The 25,414-nt window shown below is 44.7% G+C and overlaps 1 protein-coding gene across 2 annotated transcripts in view; it reads right to left on the reverse strand.

Moving 5' to 3' along the window:
- ABCC1 (ATP binding cassette subfamily C member 1) overlaps positions 1–25,414 on the reverse strand; it is a 1,301,041-nt gene that overhangs the window by 939,155 nt on the left and 336,472 nt on the right. For both annotated transcript variants that reach the window (XM_044089159.1, XM_044089158.1), the window contains exon 7: positions 21,902–22,033. In XM_044089159.1, the coding sequence (XP_043945094.1) occupies positions 21,902–22,033 (132 nt within the window). The remainder of the gene's footprint in view (positions 1–21,901; positions 22,034–25,414) is intronic.

Consider the following 25,414-nt stretch of genomic DNA (forward strand, 5'->3'; position numbering starts at 1 on the left):
AACATTCTGTACAGCTAGCATCTCTTTTTGATTGATGTGCAGATTCCTTTGATCTGCAGTCCATATGCCTCGAACGCACTGTCCTGCCATGTGTGCCCCCCCAGGCATAGTCCAATGCATCTGTTGTCACGCTGGGGGCAAGGTGAAAGGCTGACCCTTGTTGAGGTGACATGCCTGTGACCACCATAGAAACTCTTGTTGTAGGCAGGGAATGAGAGATATCATTGTGTCCAAGCTGTGGCTGTGTTGAGACCATACGCTTTTTAGGTACCACTGTAATTTCCTCATATGCAGCTTTGCAAATGGTATTAGTAGTATGCAATATGCCATGAAGCCCAAGGTCTGCAGAATTTTTCTTGCAGGGAGTTGGGTCTTTGTTGTCATTGTTTTGAAATATTGAGTCAGTTGTAGTTGTTTGTCTGGCATCAGATAAGCCTTCTGGACCGTTGTATTCAAGCTGGCACCCAGGAATGTCATTTTGTGAGGGTACTAGTTTTGATTTCTTTTCGTTTACTGTGTACCCCAGGCAACTTAGAAGATGTTTTACAAAAGCCAGATGTTGTAAGAGGATGTCCTTGCTTTCTGCTTGGATGAAGCAGTCGTCCAGGTATGGGTATATTTGAATTCCTCTTTGTCTGCAGTATGCAATTACTGGTGCCAGGCATTTTGTGAATACCCTGGGCGCAGTGGATAAGCCAAAGGGCAGTGCAGGGAATTGGTAATGGGTTGAACCTGCAATGAAACGGAGGTATCTTCTGCAACTTTGTCTGATAGGGACATGCAGGTATGCGTCCTTGAGGTCCAACGTTACTAGCCATGCTTTCTTGCCCAACATGGGAAGAAGCTGCTGTAGTGTTAGCATCTTGAATTTGGGTACTTGTAAGAAGGTGTTTAGAACTGAAAGGTCCAGGATTGGTCTCCAGGCATTGTCCTTTCTGGGGACTAGAAAGAGTCTTGAGTAAAATCCTTGGCCTTGTTCCCGTGTAGATACCAGTTGAATGGCTCTCGTGTCTATGAGAGCTGTAATTTGTTTTTGTGCCTCTGCCCATTGATTTTGTGGCAGGTTTGGCATTCCTCTTTTCATTGGCAGGGTGTGGAAATGGAATCTGTATCCTCGTGAAATTATGTCTAGGACCCATTTGTCTTTTGTGACAATGTGCTAGTTGTCTGAAAAAAGTGTGAGTTTTCCTCCCAAGGGAGCTGCCAAGAGAGTGTTGCTTGGCCATATGAGGTGTAAGTCATTGAGTTTGCCTTCTAGTGGTTTGGGGCCTGTCTTCTCCTCACTTCTGTGTTGCAGTGCCCCATTGTCGAGGTTTATATTGGGCTTGTGGTTGCCCTCTGCCTTTTGGACGTCTGTATTTACCCCTCTGTGGTCTGTCAGTAGCTGGAAAGGACCAAGTTTTTGTTGGCCAATTTCTGCTGAAGCGAGGGGGCTGTACCTGTAAGAAAATCTTTGACCGTCTGCATAGATTTTGCCTTATCCGCCATTTTCTTTAAGACTTCTTCTGCTTTAACTCCAAATAGGACATCCTGCTGTAAGGGAGCATCTAGAAGCTTTGCTTTAACATGACCAGGCAGAGTTTGTTCCTTTAACCAAGCATGGCTACGTATAACAGACCGAGTGACAGCTGCTCTGCAGGAAGCCTCTAAAGAATCAAACCCACATTGTAAAGTAGTTTGCCCACCTGTTCAGTTGCATGCAACAGATCCTGCATTTCTTTCAATTCAGACTGTTGAGGGAGTGTGCTCATTTTTTGTCTCATCTGAGACATTAGAAATTGCTGATATTTTAGCATGTGAAAGTGACAATCTATAGTGCTCTCATAGCTAGAGTGGCTGACGTGTAAACCTTTTTCCCCCACCTGTCTAGTGTTCTGGAGTCCCTTTCAGAGGGTACAGGATTTTTTGCCATAGAAGCCTTAGCCCCTTTGGGACCCTGGGAGATAGTCTCTGGATCAGCAACAGGGCTTTTATAAAGGTATTTGTGGGAGTCAGGCACTCTATAGTATCTGTCTGGTTTGGCTGGAGCAGGAGGCAGAGAATCTGGATTAAAGCTAGATTCTAAGTAAACATCATCCACAATGTCTAAAACTGGGGGGATGGCAAGAGGTCTGTGCTGGGGGGGAGAAAAAAGAAACTCTGAGCCTTTTCTTTGAGTCAGAGTAGTCCTGACCTTCCCAGTGAAAATGTTCCCTCATAGTGTGTAAAGTTTCCCCAAAGGAGTAGTCTTCAGGGGGAGAAGCTCAGGGAATGGAATCCTCAGCATCAGAACCTTCATAAGGGGGAAAAGAGTAATCTTGGTCCTCAGAGGAGCCTGAGGAAATGGAAACTTGATCAGAGGAGGCATAATCTTCCTCTTGTCTAGGCCTTTTGTCGGGTGGGGGTTGGGAACCCCTGATTAAAAAGATCAAATCTTCTGCCATTTTAAGCATCTGTTTCTTAGGCATGGGGCCTTGAACTGGAGACCGAAGTGCAGTCTTTTTTGGTTTAATAGGAGTCTTAAGCTTAGGATACGTTTTTATGGTGAGCATCGTCGATCTGAAGAATCCTTCAGAAACCGAAGGTGTTTCTGCAGTGCCATCTCTTCCTGCAGTGTCGTCGGTAGGGGCTAAACAAAATGGCTGTGTCGGCCTAGCACTCTCCGCCAAAGGCTCCGAAGTGGTCTCGGGTTCCAAGTCTGCAGTAGCCAGGGGCTGTGTAGGAGCCTCACTGAAAACCGGTGAACCAGAGACCAGCCCAGCCGAGGCCTCGGAGTCTGGCTTGGGTCTAGGCTGCCTGTCCTTATCCTTGCGTTTTTTGTGCACGCTGGTAGTCGGTTGCTCCGACGGCATTGTGTAGTTAAATTTTCGACCAAAGTAGTGTCATGCAAAATCAAAGCGTCTTTTTATAGTACGCTTATTGAACCTAGCACAAAAACGACAACCAGTGACGTCGTGGTCTGAGCCTAGGCAAGGTATACAGTAAGAATGAAAATCCTTATGAGGTATTTGCTTCCCACAAGAAATACAATTGTTAACTTTTTCTGACATCGGTCTGAGGTAAGAAAAGTTTCCCCAAAGGGGTACTTAGCTTTACTGAAGACTTCGGATCTGAAAGTCTACTTCGAAAATCTCAGGAGTCGGCCAAACGGCACTTGCGAACTGCTTCTGTTTCGGGCACCGTGCGGCAAGAAAGACTGAAGAAAATGGCGTCAGATGCATTATATATACCCCTGACACACTGACGTCAGGGAAGAAGTGACAGCAACCGACACTGGACCAAGACTTTGGAATTCAGGCTGACTGCGGGACCGCCTGACGACAAGATAACCCAAGTGTGATGACTGCAGCAGGGTAACATGATGAACATCTACCCTTGGCCCCTCTTCCCTTATTTTCAGCAACATTCTGGGTACCAGTGGTATTGGAGGAAGGCAGACAGGAATAGGCCTGTCCAAGGAAAAGGCATCCATTTTCCAAGCTGACAATTTTGCTCCTGGAGCAAAAAATTTTCAAGTAGCATTTTCTTTAGTGCCAAAAAAAGTTTGTGGCACACCCCATTTTTTGGGCTATACTGAGAAATATCTCCTGATGCACTTGCCACTTGTGGTCTGACAGGCTCCTGCTGAGGTGATCCACTAGTTGATTGGATTGTCCTGGAAGGTACTGTGCCATGAGATGCAACCCTTTGGGGTTTGCAGTTTCCCAATGATCCATGGCTAGGTGGCAAAGGGGGTATGAGTGGGTCATCCCTGCCTGTTTATGAACATAAGTGTGGTATTGTCTGTTTTCACCGGGAGGACTCTAGGTTTCCATTTCATTTGGAAAGCAATCCTTCCTTTTTACAGTGCCATTAGTTATTTTAGGTCGATGTGTTTGTTTTTGAGCTTGCAGTCCAATCTGCCTCGAGTCTGGAAGTTGATGAAGTGGGGTCCAAAGTTATTCTTTGATGCATCTGTTGCCAGAGTTTGGCCCTGAAGGATGAACTTGAAAGAAAGGCCTGGTTTGAGGGAGCATGCTTGGACCCACCAGGCAAATTTTTTTCTGAGGCAAGGAAGCAAGTTTTATTCTGAAGGTGAGAGACTGTGAGAATCTTGGCACCATACATTTTGAGGTACCAATGCAGTTTTGTCATATGTAGTCTGGCCAGTGGACTCATGAGAATGCAAGAGGCCATGTACCCCAGAGCCCCGAGATACTTTCTGGCTGTGAAGTACTTCCTGACCAACTACTTTTTGAAGTATAGAATTAGGAAGGTAACCTTGTCCAGAGGGAGGAAAGCCTTCTGCAGAGCAGACTCTAAGGCTCCCAGAAACACAATCCTGTTTGTGGGTTTGAGATATTTGTATACTGCTGGTTAACTCCACTGAGGTTAGCAGGTTTCAGGTATAAAAGCAGGGCTTCTTTGAGCTCTCTAGGACTGCTGCCCAAATTAGGCATTCATCTAAGTAAAGGTAAATCTGAATTCCATTTGTCCTGTAGAAGGACATCAATGGGGCTAGGTATTTTGTGAAGATGCTGGGTGCAGTAGACAAGCCAAAGGGCACAGCACAGAAGTGACAGTGCCTCATCAGTGCTCTGAAGCACAAGAACCTTCTGCGGGATTCTTTTATGGGGATATGGAGGTATACATCTTTTAGATACAAATTATGAAGATGATGGGGGAAATCATAGGCAGTAGTTCTTGTAGAGTTACCATTTTGAATTTGGGACCTGTAAGAAATGGTTGAGCCTTGAAAGGTCTACAATTGGCCTCCAGGTACCGTCTTTTCTGGGAACCAAAATAAATCCCTTTTGCATTTGTTATCAGGACTGAATGGGACATGAGGTGTGCTAGGATCGACCATTGTGACACCAAGAGCCATTGAAGCAGCCTCATATGATGTCTAGCTGGAGGTACTAAACATTATAGTTGCTGCCATAGTTCCCGGAGCTTGTAGTACTAGACAAGCAGGAGCTTTGTTTTGGGAAATGATTAGTTGAACTTGATCTTAGCTTCAACTGCATGTGGAGTGGAAGGGACGCTACACAGGACTCTGTATTTAATCTTGCTACAATGAACTCCAGATCATGCGTGGGAGTCAGTTTTTTCCCTTGTTGAATGAAATGCCTAGTGTTTCAGCAAGATGTATATCAAAGTTTATGGCGTAATGCGGATGCCTAGGGGCAGTGAGGAGCCAGTCATCTGGATACGGAAACACCCGAAATCCTTGTAGTCACAAATGAGCTGCTGCAATTGCCATGCATTTGGTGAACACCCTGGGGACTGTATTGAGACCAAAGGGCAGTTCTCAAAATTGGTAATGACTGGTTCCTAGGAAGTGGAGATATCCCCTGGAGCACTTGTCCATCTTTATGTGGTAATAGGCATCCTGAAGATCTATACAGCACATCCAAATCATCCTTCTCTAGAAAGGGAAGGAAAGACTGAATCATGACTATCCGGAATTTTGTCTGTTGTACAAATTTGTTCAATAGGCAGAGATCCAAGATTGGTCTCCAGTCCCCCGTTTTGCTTTTTGGCACTAAAAAGAGTCTTGAGTAAAACTGGATCCTATTTTGTCTGGTGGGACTACTTGGCCGACTCTTTTTTGAAGCAGCTTTTGAATCTCTACTGCTGCTAGATCCCTCTGACTGATTGGAACATCGGGGATTCACTTTTGGGGTTTTGTCAAAAGACTGAAGAGGATATGGTAACTTCTGCTAATTATTCTCTGCACCCAAGTATATGATGTTATTGTAAGCCAGGCTGAATGGTGCAGAGAAAATCTTCCCCCAAACTGCCTCCAGAGATAAGAAACTGGGCCTCCATTCTGGAGTGCTGATAGGGATTGTCCATAAAAGGAAATCTCTGGAGTCCTGGTTATGCAGACCCCCTCTGGCCCTTGGGGGGCATCCCCCAGCAGAGGTCTCCCCTCTGTCCCAGGAGGGGAATACTCACCACGCATGTCGTGAAAAGGCACTTGGGTCTTCTTGAGCCACATTTTTCCACTCCTCCGATTCCTGGAATAAGGTCATTGTGGAGTGGAAAAATGAATGCCCACAGCAGAAAGTCTTTCAGTCTTTCTCACACCTGGCTAGTGTGTGTCTAACTTTTGGGCCATACTAGGAAGTACCATCAACAGGAGCATTGATGAAGGAAGGCAAAGGGTTCCACAAAGTCACACAAGCACATCCAGGTATGCTCTAGACGTCCCTTTGACTGTATGAGCAATAACACACAAGAACAAATAACATTAGACTCCAGGGTGGCAAGCTGAGAGGCAACTTTATCTTGAACCTAGTCAGACACTGCTCTTTGTAAGGGTGTCTGAAAGCTTAGTTATCAGGTCCCTTTGCAGTCTAGTAAAGTGTGCCAAAAAGTTCAAGGACCTAATAGCAAAGGGTGATGAAGCAAAGGGATGCTTCCCAAATCTGCCATTATCTGGGACTCTTGGTTAGAAGGATGGACAGTTTAAATCTCCTTGGCGAGTTCCTTTTTGATGGCCACTGCCACCACCATGGCATCCACTGATAGACCCTTTGACCAATGGGACTGATCTTCTGGGGCTGACAAAATCTTATCTGGTCTCTGGGGAAAAGGCTCTATGAAGTCCAGAGTCTTCCACGCTTGCTGGATGATCAACTTAACTAGGTCATCAGCAGGCAGGGTCACCCAAGTAGTAGATGAGCATGCACAAAAAGCTTGCAAGAATACAGTTTCCTTGGAGGATGGGTTTGAGGGCTTCCAATCACCCCTCTGTTTCAATATTTCCAGGATGTCTCTGAAGGAGACATCTTCAGGGGGTGGAGGGGGAGCTTCTCTCATTATAATCCACGTCTTCTGTGACTCATTCTTCTGGGGAATCTTATGTGCTTCCTCTTGCATGTCCTCTTACATGGTGGCTCCTCAGGGAGAGGTTCTGAGGAGGGCTACTAAGAAGAAGGACCCTGGACAGAGATGTCTTGCAGCTCTTGTGCCCACTATTCAGACACAGCAGACTGTGAACCAGGAGATGCACAGATATGATACTCTAATGAGGAAGGAGCCAGCTGAGAGCCTGCTGAGGCTAGAGCTCTCTCCATAATCTGGAAGGCAGGTCCACCTGAAGAGGGATGGGAGCCCAGAAAGTACAGTTTTGTGCCTACCATAAATGCAGATGTCCGATAGATATGCAACTGCAGTCCTGACATATGGGTTGTCCTGCCTCAGGCAGCCCTTCGGTCGGACGGATTCCAAAGTCTGGGTCCGGCGTCGGCTGATGTCGCCTCCTCCCCGACGTCAGAGCGGCTGGAGTATAAAGGCATCCGCCGACGCCATCTTCTTCAGTGTTTCTTGCCCCAGATGCCAGTTGCCCTCCAAGGAAGGCTAAGTTTTGTGAATGGATAAGCAAAAAATTTCCAGACATGCACAACAGTAATAAACAGATACACCATAACAGATATCCCCAGCTAAATAGGAGAGGGGGAAAGGACCCAACGGAAAAAGCAGAGGGGTAGGAGGGAGGGAAAACCTGACTGCAGTTGCATATCTATCGGACATCTACATTTATGGTAGTTACAAAACTGTACTATGTCCTTCAAGAATGCAACTGCAGTCCTGACATATGGGTTGAATACCATAGCCAAGCTGGGGGTGATGGGATCTAAGCAAGGGATGGTGTAGCTAAAAGACCCTGCAGGACTGCAGAAGCAAAGCCTGCTCGGGATCTGGAGTATAAAGGCAGGTTGTAGTGTCTGGTAAATGTATGCACGGAGCTCCATGTAGCAGCCTCTAGAATGTCCTTTGTAGCCACTCCTCTTAGAAAGGCTGTGGATGTGGCTATAGCTCTGGTTGAGTGTGGTCTAATATTGGCTGGCACACCCTTTCCATGGAAGGAGTAACAGAATCTGATGCAGTGTCCAATCCATTTTGAAATTGTTTGTTTGGAGACTGCCTTTCCTTGCACTCCGGCAGCATAGGCTACAAATAGCTGGTCAGACTTCCTGGTGGTCTTTGTTCTGTCCAAGTAGTAGCATAATTGTCTGTGTATGTCTAAAGTATGCAGCAGCTTTTCCCCTTTATTTTGAGGATTGGGAAAGAAAGTAGGCAGGTGAATTGCTTGATTTAGAGACACCCTGGACATCACTTTTGGCATGAATGAAGGATTGGTCCTTAGAGAAACTCTGTCCTGATGGAAAATGAGAAAGGGAGGTACTGCCATGAGGGCCTGTATCTCTGAGACTCTTCTTGCTGAGGTAACTGCCAACAGGAAGACAGTTTTTCAGGAGAGGAATTGCATTTCTGAAGATGCTGCTGGTTCAAAAGGAGAAAGAGTTAATTTTTCCAAGACGTAGTTGAGGTCCCATGCAGGAACTGGTGGTTTTCTGGGAGGTTTGATATTCTTTATCCCTCTTAGAAACTGTCTTAGCAAGGGATGCGAAAACACAGGTGGGTCACAGTTGTAATTTGCTGAGATTGCTGAAGCGTGAATTTTAATGGAAGAATATGAGAGGCCATTATGAAACATTTCTGCCAAGTATTCTAATATCTGAGGTATGCTCATCACTGATGCATCTTGTCCCTTTTTGGCATTCCAGATGATGAATCTCTTCCACTTGGCCGAATAGGTTTTTCTGGTGGAAGGTCTGCGTGCTTCCAGCAAAATTTCCTGAACCTTTTCGGAGAGGGGGACATGGGACAAAGTCATGGAACCCTCCAAGCTGTCAGATGTAATGTTTGCAGGTTTTGATGAACAGTCCTGTAATTGTGTTGAGTTAGGAGCAGAGGCCATTGGGGCAAGGGCCACGGTTTGGTGTGAGTTATGCTCAGTAGCAAGGGATACCAATGCTGCCTCGGCCAGTCTGGAGCTATCAATATTCCTTTTGGTTGCTCTGCTTTGATCTTCAGTAACACCTTGGTCAGTAATGGTAGAGGAGGGAATGCATAGATTTTTAGGGTATTCCAGCTGAAAGAGAGAGCATCCGTTCTCCAGGCTAGAGGATGGTGTGTCCTTGAGCAGAACCTGACCAGGTGGTGATTGAGATGAGAAGCAAATAGATCTATGTCCGGTCTTCCCCATGCAGTTATTTGTGAGAAAATGTGTGGATGCAGCATCCATTCGTGTGGATCCACGAAATTTCTGCTCAACCTGTCCGCCAGAACATTGTCCTTGCCCGGAACAAACTGGGATTGCAAATGGATGTTCAGTTTCAGGGACTTTTCCCAAAGAGCCACTGTTAGTCTGCAGAGGGGATACGAGTGAGTGCCTCCTTGTTTGTTTATATACCACATGACAGTGGTGTTGTCTGTCCTTATTAGCAGATGGCCTTGTTGAAGAGATTTTCCAAAGGCTTCTATTGCATGCATCACTGCCAACATCTCTTTTTGATTTATGTGCAGAGGCATTTCCGTGGGAGTCCATTGACCTTGAATGCATCTGTCCTCCATATGCGCCCCCCATCCATGATCTGAGGCGTCTGTTGTAATGGTTGGACTTGCTTGAACTTTGTTGAAGGGTATGCCTTGGTTTAAATGGCTTGCTTGAGCCCACCACAAAAATTCCCTTTGCAGGCATGGAATGAGTGGTATTACGTCTTCTAGGTTGTGGCTGTGTTGAGACCATAAGCTTTTTAGATACCATTGAAGCTTTCTCATGTGTAGTCTTGCCAGAGGGATCAGAAGGATGCAAGATGCCATGAAACCCAGGGCCTGCAGGATCTTCCTTGCGGTCAGCTGGGTAAGTTTTGCTAGGCCTTTGAAGTAATCTGGTAAATGCTGTTGTTTCTCCTCTGTGAGGAAAGCCATTTGTGATTGTGTGTCCAGTTTTGCTCCTAGAAAAATAATCTTTTGGGATGGTAATAGTCTTGATTTTTGAATGCTGACTGTGTATCCCAAAGCCTGTAGCAACCGAATGACATAGTCCAAGTTTTTTATCAATGTTTGTTTGCTGTTTGCTTGTATGAGGCAGTCGTCCAGGTAAAGGAATATTTGAATCCCCTGGAGTCTGCAATGTGCAACTACTGATGCCAGGCATTTCGTGAATACTCTGGGCGCAGTAGATAAGCCAAACGGCAATGCTGAGAATTGATAATGCTCTGTTCCTGCAAGAAATCTGAGGTATCTTCTGCAGCTGTGTCTGATTGGGACATGCACTTAATGCCTCCTTGAGGTCCAGAGTAACCAGCCAAGACCCCTTGCCCAGCATGGGAAGGAGTTGCTGTAACGTCAGCATTTTGAATTTTGGCACAATGAGAAAGGTGTTTAGAAAAGACAAGTCCAGTATAGGCCTCCATTGCTTTTCTTTTCTTGGCACAAGGAACAGTCTTGAATAGAATCCCTGGCTTTGTTCCTGAGGAGGAACCTCTTCTATAGCTTTTATTTGTAACAGCTTTGCAACTTGTAAGAGAGCCTCTGCCCTTTGATTTTGTGGCAGGTTTGGCATGCCTTGTCTCGTTGGTAAGGTGTGGAAGTGGAACCTGTAACCTCTGTCTATTATGTCCAGAATCCATTTGTCCTTGGTTAAAATGTGCCGGTTCTTTGAGAATAAGGAGAATTTTCTGCCTAGAGGTGCTTCTCTTTGAGCCTTGGTAGGCGGAGTGATAGTCAAGTCATTGTGATTGTCCCTGTGGTGCAGGTGAACTCCCTGCGCCATTTCTTTGATTTGGTGGTTGCCATTGGCGGCCCCTGTAGGAGCCTCGGTATTGCCCTCTACCTCAAGCATGCCTGTTCTTTCCCCTTTGAAACTTGTCTGAGTCTGGAAAGGACCAATTCTAAGAAGGCCAATTCCTGCTGAATCTGGGAGGCTGAACCTGGAGGAAATCCTTGACAGTCTGTACTGATTTTGCCTTTTCCTCAATAGACTTCAACACATCCTGTGCATTAGCACCAAAAAGCTTCTGTTTTTCCAGAGGTGCATCCAGGAGCTTAACTTTAACATGGTCTGGCAGTGGCTGTTCTTTCAACCAAGCATGTCTACGTATAACGGCCCCTGTCATGGCTGCCCTACATGAAGCTTCCAATGCATCATAACCACACTGAAGAAAATGATTGCTAACCTGCTGAGTGTTATGAACCAAATCCTGCAATGCCTTTCTATCTATAGGCTCAGGAGAGGCTAACTTTTTCTGCAAATCATCCATTAAATAATCCTGGTACTGAAACATATGAAAAAGGCAGTTGAGAGACCTCATGGCAAGGGTGGAAGAGGTGTAAACTTTTTTGCCCCATCTCTCCAGGGACCTAGCTTCCCTGTCAGCGGGCAGAGGGTTTTTGGCTGAGGAAGTAGCCACTGCCTTGGGGCCCTGTGAAATAGTCTCTAAATCCACATAGTGGGCCTTAAAGAGATGCTTATGGGTTTCAGGGACCCTGTAATATCTGTCAGGTTTGACAGGAGCAGGAGGGAGAGAATCAGGCGAAGCACTGGAGTCTGAGTAGACATCATCAAGGACATCCAACACTGGAGGAATAGCTAAAGGTCTGTGTTGGGGTAGCATAAGGAAGGTACGTAGCCTTTTCCTGGAGTCAGAGAAATCCTGACCCTGCCACTGAAAATGTTCTCTCATGGAGTGGAGAACTTCACCAAAAGAAATATCCTCTGGAGGGGAGGCAGAGGGAATAGAATCCTCAGCATCCGAGTCCTCATAGGCCTGGAAGGATTCTTCCTGGGTATCTGAGTGCTCTGAATCCCCAGAGGCTTCATCTGAAGAGAGGGTGTCAGTCTGCTCAGTTCTAGGCCTTTTATCTGCAGGCGGCTGAGAACCTCTGTCTGGGTGCAGCTGAGAACCCCTGATAAGAGAGATTAAATCTGCAGCAAGAGTCATGATCTATCAGAAGAGGGGCCCTGAGCAGTAGGCTTAGGATGGGCCTTGGCCTGGCTGGCAGCCTTAGCACGTGCAAAGGCCTTGATGGACATGGATACCGGAGGCCTAGCTGCCCCACGTGCAGGGGTAACCTTGTCCACAGGAATGGTGTCGGGTAAATCCAGAGCTTCGGTTACTGGAGGAAAATCAACAACCGGCACCGGTGAAATCTCTGGGACCGAAGAACACGTTAAAGCGGTGTCGTCGGCCTGGGGCGGTAGAATTACCGCTTCCGAAGGGACCGAAGCACTCGCGGAGGGCTTAGATGTGGTATCGGTGGAAGACGCGGGCCGAGGATGTCGGTCCCGGTCCTTGCGTTTTTTGGTAGATTGTGCTGTCGGTTGTTCCGACGGCGTTTTTTGGTAGATTGTGCTGTCGGTTGTTCCGACGGCATTACATAAGCGAAAGATTCGCCAAAAAAGTCTTTGGAAAATTCTGCCCGGCGCCTGAGTGTGCGCTTATTAAAGCAAGCACAGGCCGAGACGTCGTGGTCTGGGCCCAGGCAAGGGAGGCAGTAAGAATGGAAGTCCTGATGAGGTATTTGTTTACCACAAGACAAACAATTATTAACTTTTTCAATTTTTTTTGACATCGGCTGAGGCAAGAAAAAATGTTCCCCAACGGGGTACTTAACTTTTAGATGACTTCGGTAACTGAAAACACAGGAGCTGACCGACCGGCACTTGCGAACTGCTTCTGCTTCAGGCACCGCGCGGCAAGAAAGACTGAAGATGGTGTCGGCGGATGCCTTTATACTCCAGCCGCTCTGAAGTCGGGGAGGAGGCGACATCAGCCGACGCCGGATCCAGACTTTGGAATCCGGCCGACCGAAGGGCTGCCTGAGGCAGGACAACCCATATGTCAGGACTGCAGTTGCATTCTTGAAGGACATCAGAGAAAGAACCTCAGAACCAGGGTCACACCCTGCTCCAATGAACCACCCTCTAGAACAGGAGCCTGGGAAAGGTTCAAAACTGCCATGGTTCCAAGAGCCAAGGACAGTGCTGTAAGAACAGTCGGAACCATAAAAATGGACTGGGAACAGACAGCTGAACCATGGTCCCGGGTGTACAATGGATCTGAAGACAACAGAGATGACCCCGGTGCCAAGGTAAGGTCCATTGCCGGCACAGAGGTAGCTGGTACCAGCAGCATCAAAGTAAAAGGCTCCAAACCTTGGAAAGAGGTCAAAGGAGGTGAAACTGGTGGAGTCCTAGAAGAATAAGCCTCTTGTCCGGAAGGGAGAGAGGACTGCCCCTGACTGCCAAAAGTTGGTCCGCCAATCTGACTACATCCACTTCGGAGAGACTCCTGGAGCAAAGGATGGGAATTCCTGAAGGGGACTTAGGTCCATCAAGAAAGGGGCTGAGGAGATGACCCAAGTAGGGGTCTACCAAATGGGAATATCTAGTCCTGGGAACCAAGTGATTTGACTTTCAGTACCATCGGCTGTGCAGAATGGGAAGCTGGAACCGAATAAGAAGTGATAAGACATCGGAGCAGAAACTATCGTCAGTGCCGAAGAGGTAGTAAGCGCTGAGGTGATGGTCGGTGCCAAAGTAGTCTGTATTGGTGCAATGACCATTGGAACAGAGGTGGACTGAGCCACTGTCAGAGTCAAAGTCTTTGATTCAGTCAATTTTGGAACTTTAACTTAGTTCTGTAGAGGCAGATGGAAGCTGCGATTTATCAGACTTTCCTTCCTGTGCCGAAGGAGAGGACAGCACAAAGTGACTTCTCTTTTTTAATTCTATCTTAGCAGATTTAGAAGTCTCAGTCTTAGGGAGGGCTTCAAACAGACCTTTTAACAAACCTTTTAAAACAAGTTTGTTTAGTCTTTCTCCTAACGTATGTGCACTAAAGCCCTGACATATTTTTACAAACAATTTCTAGGTGGGCAACACCCAGACAGAAAAAGAAGGAAAGATGGCCATCCAAATTAGGCATCTTTCTGCCACAATCCTGACACTGTTTGAAGCTCGATATTCCTTTTTGTTTTTCTGCTATATCCAGTCACATTAGAGACACACACCCAAGGATGAAAAGGGAGAAAGTTTTTTTTTTTTTTTTTTTTGAAAATTACCAGCAATGAGTGGTCGGAACCAAACCCATCAGTCAAGAATGAATGAAGACTGACATCAAATCTTGAATTTGTAACCTCTTTGAATGATGTTTAGCACCCACAGATCCCTGTTCATGAGAGTCCAGTTCTTGTAGAATAGTGACAGCCCCTAGTCTGAGGGGAAGGTGGGGAAGAAGGGAAAGGGAAGGGAGTGCCAGCCAGAGTTATAACTGCTCCCTGCTAGGTACCTAGGGACATGATCCCATAGGCCTATTGCGGTTTGTCACTGTATAGGCCACTGATGAGGACTCCTTTTCCCTAGGAGGTTTCCTTTGCCTAGGCTTAGACAGGGAGACTGGAAAGGACCAATGTTTGTTAGGGTAATTCTGGCTAAAATGAGGAGGTTGGATCTGTATGAAGCTCTTGACAGTTTGCATGGACTTGGCCTTGTCCTCCATTTTCTTAAAGACAGGCTCAGCCTTGGGACCAAAGGGAAAATTTTAAGTGGGCTTCCAGGCCCTCCCTTAGTCAGGCATGTCTTCTTATGAAAGATACTGTGGCTGCTGCCAAGCTGGAGCCTTCCAAGGCATCGCAGCTACAGTGCACAGTGTTTAGTTACCTGAGAGAAGGTGTTGTATAGATACATCAATTCCTTTGAGAGAGCTTTATTTTCAGTCTGCGCAATGTTTTGTTTTATCTGATGAAGAACAGTTTCCAGGTACTTTACCATATGAACCTGGCAGTTCAAAGCCTTCATGATGATGGTAGCAGAGGTGTAGACATTCTTTCCAATCCTGTCTAAGGCTCTGCCTTCCTTGTTTCTAGGCAAAGGATTTTTGGAAGAGCTAGCTTTTTCTCCCTCACTTCAGGATCTGCCTCAGGATTCTTAAAAAGGAATTTGTGTGAATCTAGAACCCTGTAAAATATGACAGGCTTTCTAGGGGCAGGGGAAGAATATCTGGTTGTAAAGAAGAATCCAGGAAGACATTGTTCACTACCTCTAAGACGGGGGGAATGACAAGGTGTTCATGCTCAGGAAGATTAAGAAATTCCCAAATTCTCTTCTTGGACTGGGGGTGGTCCTGAGCTTTCCATCTGAAGTGCTTCTTCTGAGATTTCCTTTGGGGAAACCTTGCAAACTCTGGAAGGAGTTGAGGCACGGTTCTCCTCAGAGTCAGAATCCTCATAGGAAGCAATAGATGCACCCTCCTCAAAGGTGGATTCATAATAATCAAAATCATCCTCAGAGTCAAGAGTCAGAAAATCCCTAAGGTGGGTATCCCTCTCTCTTACCACAGGATGTTTCAAGGAAGCAAGGTGTCTGGACCCAAACAATGAAATCAAATCCTCAGCCAACCTCACCAAGTCTTGTTGGTAGGACTGAGAGTGGAAGTCAGAAGGCCTAGGCTGAGGTAAGGTGGGAGTAGCTTCTTTTGTGAATGGCCTCAGGTTTTGACCCAAGGCCAACATCTGCAATAGTACCAGAATAAACAACAGACTCCTGTAAGTGGTAGGTTGAGGTGATATTGTGATGCTGTAAAGAGCAGTAGTTAGTTTTTGAGCAGCAGTCAGAAGATTCACCCAACCAACAAGTTAAGTCCTTTGGCTTGTAATAAAGTAGTGGGACCCAGAGGCATATCAGACTGTATGTGAATCCCTGATGACTCACCAAAATGTTTGGCTACAATCTCAGCCTTGTGCTTGACAGTTCTACTACTAAAGTGAGCACAAAACTGAGTTAAGAACATCATGTTCAAGCCCCAAACAAGTCACGCAAAACGAATGAAAGTCAGGGAGCTGCATCTGTTTGCCCCAGTGGAGAAGATTCATTTTTGCTGACATTAGGCAAAAAGCATGTGAAAAGCTTCCCAATGGGGTACTTACCTTTAGATGTCTTCTTTCTCTAGTGTGGACCAGCTGACACTAAAGTACAGTTGTGTACACTTACCATAAATGTAGATGTTCGGGTGCATTCACTGTTGCAGTCATTACATTTGGGTAATCTGCTGGCAGGCTGCCCTCAGTCGGCTTGATAAACAAAGTCTTGGGTCCTGCATCAGTTGCTGTCCCTTCTTCCATGATGTCAGGTCGTCAGGGTTATAAAACATGCAGCCGACATCATTACATCAGTTTTTCTTGCCCCAGATGTCAGGTGCCCCCCCAAAAGGGGAGCAAAATATATAAGTAATTAAAAACACAAAAATATACCTCCAAACAAAAGCAAATACACCAAAAAGGCTTTTAAGTATAGTAGAAGAAAGTAGAGATATAGTAAGAGAAAAACAGGGGGCTGGAAGGAGGGTAACCAGGACTACAACAGTGAATACACTCTAACATCTACACTTATGTTACGTGTACACAACTGTACTATGTTCTTCGTGTTTCACTGTTGCAGTCATTACATTTGGGTAGATTCCCAAAGCTATGGTTGGGAGAATGGATTTATACAGCATTAGGACCAGCTATAAGGCCCTGCAAAATGCAGTGGCAAAGCCAACTCTGGATTTAGAGAAAATTGGTAAGTGATAATGCTTGGTGAAAGTATGAACTGAACTCCAGGTAGCATCTTCTAGAATATTCCTGGTAGGAACACCTCTGAGAAAGGCTGTAGAAGTAGATGCAGCCCTGTTGGAATAAGATCTGATCCCCTGGGGGATAGGTTTTCCATGGTGCTTATAGCAGAAATGAATACAATGGCCTATCCATTTTGAAATGGTTTGTTTTGAAATAGCTTTCCCCTCTGTCTCTGCAGCAAATGCACCAGCAGTTGTTCAGATTTCCTTTGAGGTTTAGTCCTGTCCAAGTAGAATCTAAGCTGTCTGTGCACATCTAAGGAGTGCAGTATCCATTCCCCTTTGTTCTGGGGGTTAGGAAAGAAGGTAGGCAAATGAATGGACTGATTAAGAGCCACACTGGATACCACCTTGGGCATGAAGGAGGGATTGGTTCTGGGGGATACCCTGTCCGCATGAAAGATGATGAAAGGCTCCACTTCCATAAGGACCTGGAACTCAGATACCCTTCTTGCAGAAGTGATTGCTAAAAGGAAAGCTGTTTTCCAATAAAGGAATTTTAAATCTGCAGTGGCAGCTGGCTCGAAAGGAGGAAGAGCGAGTTTCTCCAAGACAAAGTTAAGGTCCCAGGCTGGAGTTGGAGCTCTCCTCGGTGGCCTTAAATTTTTGGCCCCTCTGAGGAACTGCTTCAGCAGTGGGTGAGAGAAGAGGGGAGGCTCTGTGCTACAATGAGCTGAAATGGCTGAGGCACGAATTTTGATGTAGGAAAAGGACAATCCCTTATAAAGCATCGCAGTCAAATATTGTAGAATCCGAGGTAAACTGGGCACTGCTGCGCTCATCCTTGAGATTGGTTCCAGGTACAAAATCTTTTCCATTTTGCAGCATAAGATCTTCTAGTACTAGGCCTCCTAGCCTCTATAATGATATCCATCACTGATTTACTGAGGGGTGGTAAAGGAGAGATTCGGTAATTAACCAGGCTGCTAGGTTCAGGGTTTGTAGCTGAGAGTGCAGAATCTGGTTCTCCTTCTGAGACAACAGGGAAGGAGTCCGAGGCAGGTGCCATTGGGCCAAGCGTGACACACTGCGCAGGAGGGGGTACCAGTGTTGGCATGGCCAGTCTGGTGCAATTAAAATCGTCCTTGGCTTGTCCTGCTTGATCTTTAGTAGTACCTTGGAGAGCAGAGGCAGAGGAGGAAAGGCATAAACTGATAGGTTTGCTGAAGAATACAGCATCCACTTTCCAAGCTAGTTTTTGGGGAATCCTTGTGCAAAATTTGTCCAATTGATGGTTCTGGGGGGAAGCAAACAGGTCTATATCTGGGCTCCCCCCATTTGCTTGTCAACATGTTGAAAATCCTTGGTTCCAGTTTCCACTTGTCTGTGTCCATGAGGTTTCTACTTAGTCCACCTGCCAGTGTATTTAGTTTTCCTGGCAGGAACTGAGCTTGTAGATTCACTTGGTATTTCAAGGCTGTGTTCCACAATACCATGGCTAGTCTGCAGAGGGGGTAAGAGTGCGTACCCCCCTGCTTATGTACCACTTGACCGTAGTGTTGTCCGTTTTTACCATTAGTTGTCCTGGAAGAATGTGGTCCTTGAAGACTGTCAGAGCATTCTGTACAGCTAACATTTCCTTTTGATTTATGTGTAGGTGCATTTGACTTGGGTTCCATTTGCCCTGAATTTACTTCCCTGCCAGGTGAGCCCCCCCCATGCATAGTCTGATGAGTCTGTTAAGGTTTGGGTGGCAGGGGGTAGTGTGAATGGTAGTCCCTTGTTTTGGTGGCAGGCCTCTGCCCACCAAAGGAACTCTAGGCATAGGCAAGGTATGATAGGAATCATAGATTCTAGATCCTGTGAATGTTGACACCATAGGCTTTTGAGATACCATTGCAGTTTCCTCATATGCAGCCTTGCATATGGAATTAGAAGAATGCAGGAGGCCATGAACCCAAAGGCTTGCAGTATTTGCCTTGCAGATAACTGGGTTTTTGTGGCCACTTGTTAAAGTAGGTTGTCAAATGAGTCCGTTTCTCTGGCATGAGGAAAGCCATCTGGGAAGCTGTATTCAAGCTTACTCCCAGGAATATAATTTGTTGACAGGGTACCAGGTGCGATTTCTTTTCGTTTATGGTGTACCCCAGACAAGTCAGTACCCTCTGAACAAAGGCCAGATGATTCAAAAGTATGTCCTGGCTTTCTGCCTGAATTAGACAATCGTCCAGGTACGGATATATTTGAATATTTCTTTGTCTGCAGAATGCAATGACTGGAGCTAGGCACTTTGTGAATACCCTGGGCGCAGTAGATAAGCCAAAGGGCAGTGCAGAGAACTGATAGTGCATGTAGCCTGCTTTGAAGCATAGGTATCTTCTGCAAGACTCCCCTATAGGGATGTGCAGGGTATGCTTCTTTTAAGTCTAGTGTTGCCAACCATGCATCTTTGCCTAGCATAGGAAGCAGCTGGTGAAGAGTCAGTATCTTGAATTTTGGAATCACCAGAAAGGTATTTAGAGTAGAAAGGTCCAGGATAGGACTCAATGTATTGTCTTTTCTGAGTTCCAGAAAAAGTCTCTAATAGAAACCTTGTCCCTTTACCTCTTCTGGTACCAACTAAATAGCCACCATGCTTAACAGAGAGAGAGTACTTGATTTTGGGCCTCTGCCCACTGATTTGGAGGTAGATCTGGCCACCCGCTTGGTGTTGTTAAGGTATGGAAGTGAAATCTGTATCCTTGGGACACTATATTTAAAACCCATTTGTCCTGGGTAATGAGTTGCCAGGTTTTGGCCTGCAGACCAATCTTTCCACCTAAAGGAGCATTCAGTTGGGAAGTGCTTGGAAGTTTTAAAAGCAAGTCATTGAGACAGTTTTCCATACGGGGGAGTCTTACTACTCCCTGATTTGAGTGCAGAAACCTCCCACTGCTTAGTCTTGTGTGTCCCCTGGGACTGAAACCTGGGGTTTCTGCTGTGTCTGCGTTTGGCTTGAGAAGACCTGGAAAGGACCAATTCTTAGAGGGCCAGTGCCTACTAAATCTAGGAGGCTGAACTTGTAAGAAATCTTTAACAGTTTGCATAGATTTAGCTTCATCTTCCATCTTTTTAAGAACTTCCTCAGCCTTTTTGCCAAACAGGCGGTCCTGATTTAAGGGAGCATCCAACAATTTAGCTCATCATGATCAGGCAAAGATTGCTCCTTAAGCCAAGCATGCCTTCTGAGCATAGACCCAGTAACAGCAGCCCTGCAAGAGGCCTCTAATGAATCAAATCCACATTGCAAAGTATGTTTTCCAACCTTTTCAGCAGAATGCATTAAATCCTGTAATTCTTTATTTTCCGCACAGTCAGGAATTAACATCATTTTCTGTTTAAGCAATCCAATAACATGTTGCTGATACTTTAACATATGAAACTGGCAGTTTAAAGCCCTAATGGCCAAGGTTGCAGAAGTGTAAACCTTCTTACCCAATCTATCCAGTGCCCTGGAGTCTCTATCAGAAGGGGTAGGATTTTTAGCAGTAGAAGCCTTAATACCCTTGGGTCCCTGTGAAATGGTCTCTGGATCCGCAACAGGATTTTTAAAAAGGAACTTGTGTGAATCAGGAACCCTGTAATATCTGTCAAGTTTTCTGGGAGCAGGAGGCAAAGAATCAGGGGCCAAACTAGATTCCGAAAAAGCATCATCAACAATGTCTAGTACAGGAGGAACAGTTAAAGGCCTATGCTGAGGCAGGAGTAAGAAATCCCTAAGTCCGCTTTTCTGAATCAGAAAAATCTTGGCTTTCCCAGTGGAAATGCTCCCTTAGAGTATGTAAGGTTTCACCAAAAGAAAAATCCTCTGGAGGGGAAGCAGAGGGAATAGAGTCCTCTGCATCAGAATCCTCATAAGTAGATAAGGGCAAATCCAGATCATCAGAAGAATCCGAAAAATCAGAATCCTGGTCAGAAGATTCATAAACAACTTCAGTCCTAGGTCTCTTAAAGGGGGAGGTTGGCTTCCCCTGATTAGAGTTATAAGATCTTCAGCCATTCTTATTTGTTTTTTTAGGCATAGAGGCCTGAGCATGCGGCCTGGGCGTCGTTTTTTTAGGCATGGTTCGAGATTTAGGCCTAAATGAAGAAGGAGGCGTCTGTTTAATATTTAAGTCCGTAGGCCTGAATACACCCTCAGAAGCCGGTGCCTGCACAGTGGCTCCGGACCCATCCAAGGTAGAGACATCCACAGGTTCCATAGCTGAAGCATCTCGCGGCATACCAAACTCTGAATGGGTCTCAGTAGACGCCTGCGAATCAGAAGTAGCGGGTATCATGGGCTGCGAAAGCGCCTCACGGAGTACCGGCGAACTGGCGACTGGCTTAGAAGTGTCGTCGGCAGTTTTGGACCTCCGCAGCCTGTCTGCCATTATCTTTGCGTTTTTCTCAAAATCCCGGTAGTCGAACGGCTAACAGACGACATTTCTGGATAATTAAACAGAGAACCGAAATATTTAGAGGCAAAAATATACTGATAACAGATAGTGCTCTGATTAAATAAAGCACAAAACCGACAGCAAGGTACTTCGTGGTCAGGGCCTAGTCAAGGAATACAGTATGAATGAAAATCTTTATGAGGTATTTGCTTTCCACAAGTAATGCAATTATTAACTTTTACTGACATCGGTAAGGAGCAAGAAAAAGTTTCCCCAATGGGGTACTTAGCTTTAGTTGAAGACTTTGGTTCTGAAACTCAAACGAAAATTTTAGAAGTCGGCCGACTGGCACATGCGAACTGCTTCTGCTTCGGGCACCGCACGGCAAGAAAGACTGATGTAATTGTGTCGGCTGCATGTTTTATACCCCTGACGACCTGACGTCATGGAAGAAGGGACAGCAACCTACGCAGGACCCAAGACTTTGTTAATCAGGCTGACTGAGGGCTACTGCAAGCAGGTAACCCAAATGTAATGACTGCAACAATGAAACACGAAGAACATCTGTTAAAACATCGAATGTTCCAAAAAAAAAAAAAAAAAAAAAAAACTAAATGGTGTAGGCAGGGAGGCATGTCCCCCCTGCATCCCCCACACATTGAAGTAAATGGAAATCTCCCCTTACAGAGATTTCTGTTTACTTCTTTGACATTCTGTAGTTTCGCTATTCTCGTGCCGACAATGTCCGATTCGACATGGTCGGCTTTCAAGAATTCAATATAGACCCTAAAGGACATGCACACACTTATTGACTCATTATACCTATACTGATGGTCAAACAGAAGAATTTCCAATTCATTTACTCCAAGTCATATCTGATGTAGGAGGAAGCTGAATCACTCAAGAAAAATGCACACCAACATGAGAAGGCATACAGATTTGTCACACAAGGTACGCTAGCTGGAAAACAAACTGAAGAACAAAGCACTGTGACACAGCAATGCTAACTGCTTTGTGACTATCAATTTTTTTTTTTAGGACTGCACTTTTCCTTTAAAAAAACAAAAATCCTATCTGACAACAATACATGTAACAAACATGAAAACTTACTTTTTCGTTTTGGCACACTGCTTCTGCCACTGCCTAATAAGGTGAGGTGTAATATTCACAGATGCATTTTCTTTACTTAAAGACCACATATCTTTGTCTTCTAAAGGTCGTTTGTATCCATTACTCATCATCCTAAGGCAGAAACAAAGGCAATGCTGTTAAAGTTCTCAAAGATATTTTGCTTGTACTTTGTTGACCACAGAGACAGGCTGAGCAAAAGAAACTTTCAGTGTTACAGCCTGTGCCTCAGACAATTTATACACGACATTTCAATATACTTAGTTTAAATTAAGCAACATGAACAAGACAGGATAGTTTTCCCTTTTTGCGGATTAAAGAATATATTTACATACAATGTTTTGTAAAATTAATAATTGTCAGTACTTCTAATATTGCAATTACTATAATGTAAATATTAAACAGCTAAATAATCATTAATTTGTTTGCATTCAGTCATTACATTCTCTACCACCCTACTTCAATATGCACAGAACACGTTCGCACTCTAAAACCATGTCGAGGGGCGGCTCCATTCTGGTTAGAGCCAAAGCTAGAATCATCACATTGGATGATTCTGTATCTACACTCCTGTCTTCCATTTGGCACTGCAAATACAGCCCATCTTTGGAAACACAAGGCATCATTCCTTGTAAGAGTACTGGTTTGTGTGGTCTTTCTTCACAACATAATCAAGATCACCCCGGCAATCTTGAGGAACACACTGTGGCATAATTCCTTCCTGGGGTGTAGCTTTGACTATCCAACATTCTTGGGATATGGATCCGATTACCCAGCCTCCTTCTGATGAGCATTATACTCGTCAATCCATCCTGAGTTGCGGACATAGTTACCAATCTATCTAGGGAACATAATACATTATCAGAACTCCTGTCAAAGCCCAGCCATTTTCATTTTTATCTCGAGTTCCATGCATCAGTTCTGTTGTTTTGTGTTGTGCAATGCTCAAAATATATATATATATATCCATTAACTAAATGGTGTTCTGTCCTGCAGTAAATGATTGGTGACTCCCTTCTCATTTTCACCTTCTGACCACTCAAGGTAAGGAAAAGTGAACACACACAGGAGGAAGTTAGGTGAGAACTTGACCTGCAGCAGCACACCTACTTGCATATTTACTGCTTTACAAAGTGTAGTCACCCAGCTGTACAATATACACCGTAAGACCACTGGCGCAGCATAACTCCTAATCCATGGGAAAATTACTAAAGCAGTTAACAAGCCCAGTGAAATGTTTGTGCTTACAGCGTACCATGCAAATTGCAGCGGTGAAACTTGCCCTGCTTCTGCACTGGAAGTTCAACTTTGTAAAGAATGGAAAACATGTACATAGCACTCCAGGTGGCTGCTTCACAGACACTCTAAGCAAACACATTTCTACAGAAAGCTGCTGTAGTAAATGGCACTTTAGCAGATAAGATTTCAGAGGGCCCACGCAAGGTTTCTGCAGTTTTCTTATAAGAGAAAATACAACTGATTCCAAGATGACAACTGATTGAAAAACAAAATTACAGCTCTCCCAGTGAGAAAATAAAGAATTCAGCAAAAACACCAATGAAAGTTATTGACTTTGAATTCATTTGTTTATTCACCATTGAATAAAACACCTAAACATCAAAAAAGGAAAACTGATGGGAAAGCCTGTGAAAAGAAGAGCAGTAAACGTTTAGGCTGATGATCAGTGGAAAGCAGTCTATCTCGTAACTTTAGAAACTGAGATGGCTTCCAGCAACCTAGATAAAACAACTGAATTCAGAAATCCTCAAAATAAGTGAGGCACAAAAAGAATTTATTAAGTCAAATAATACAATGCTGAAAAAAAGAGGAACTGCTAAGTAAGCATTCAGATTAACTGACTGATGTTCAGAACTTGGAGACTGGTATCAAAAAAAAGCTTGAAGACACAGCATAGAGAAGGAGAATATGGGTTCTCTGCCACCCCAGAAAAATCATAGAAAACAGATTGCATCGAAATTATGATGACACAAATAAGTAACTTGACTGGTGCTCCAATGCAAGAACTGCTAATGCTAACTGAAGGAGCACATAGTCTGTATGGTCCAAATCTTGCTGTTAGGCAACTACTGTTATCTACGTTGGTAAAGATGCAAGCATACCAGCACAATGAGATGTTCTTGAGCAAAATGTGTCAGAAGAAAGGGGCTGAAAGTTGGTGACAATTTTCATGGAGCATGACTATTCATTGTATATCATGCAAAAAGTAAATTCATTCCAACCAAAGAATATTGTGAGGCAGGACAGATTCATGTTGCAACATCCAGTAGTCTTTAGAGGGGATTCCAGGTCAAAATCATATACACAAACTGTGCAGGAGTGGAAGACAAAGGTTTGGTCAACTGAAAACAAACCAGCAAGCTAAAGGGAATAGAGATTCTCAGCTTTTCACCAGTAAACTGAGTCAGAGAGATACTGTGCCAATTTAATTATTTCCATCATTTCAGAGATAAATGTATGAAACAGATATATCAAGGAACTGATCAAAAGAATAAAGAGAAACTTGAAATTGAGCCAGATGCCAATGCTAAGGGAGACTGAAAACCAGAACGAAGATGGAACATTAAATGAACTAAAAAAAAAAATGAAAAGGAAGAAAATTGCTCGGTATTATTTTCACTGCATTATGGCCAAGTACTTGGACTGTTGTGCCAGGAGAAACAATACAAGAAGGTTTGAGCTATGTTGACTGTGTTAAAATAGTAAAGTACAGTGGTGTAAGGCTTACCATAACAGCAGATGTCCCTACTGATCACTGCTGCAGTATTCCAAACTGTTGGGTTATCTTTTATCTTTATAAAATAAAAAAAATCTTGCCAAATAACCTGGACAATCAACCAAGGTGCCAAAGCAAAAACCTCCCATACAGTCATACATCCAAAGTTAAACCTAACCTTGCAGACACAAGTGTACATAAATGGATGTATGAGATAAATCCTCAGACTATCTCCAAGTCAGTAAACCTGATGAGGCATAAGAGACAAACTAGTCAACTACAAGGGCAGAAGCAGATAAGCAGTGATCCCCCTCAGTCCATGAGGAGAAAGGAAGAAAGAATTAGAGAAGGGATGGTAGGCAGGGAAACAACTATACTATGTCTTTCCTAGATCGCTGTTGCAATATTCCAAACTTCTGAATGATTCCCAAAGCCTAACAGGTGTGAAGGTTGGTTGGAAGGGAGACAGGAGAACTGTCTGGTAAGCCAGAGAGGACTGGCATGGTAAAGGCAGATCTGGGATTTAGAAAGACATCCACTCTGTAATGCATGGTAAAAGCATGTGCCAAAGACCAAGCAGCTGCTTCTAAAATTGTTCTCGAGTCACTCCCTTTATAAAAAGCTCAAGATGAGGCCCACTGCTATAGTAGAAAGAGCCTTTGCTGGAAAGGGTAAAGATTTGACATTATGAGTATAGCAAAAGGAAATGGATTTAGAAATACAGTCAGCAACAGTCCGTTTTGAAAGTGGGTTTCCTAACT

The sequence above is a fragment of the Protopterus annectens genome, chromosome 12.part0 (genome assembly GCF_019279795.1).
Source record: "Protopterus annectens isolate FY-2018-M chromosome 12.part0, PAN1.0, whole genome shotgun sequence".
NCBI classification, from domain to species: Eukaryota; Metazoa; Chordata; order Ceratodontiformes; family Protopteridae; genus Protopterus; species Protopterus annectens.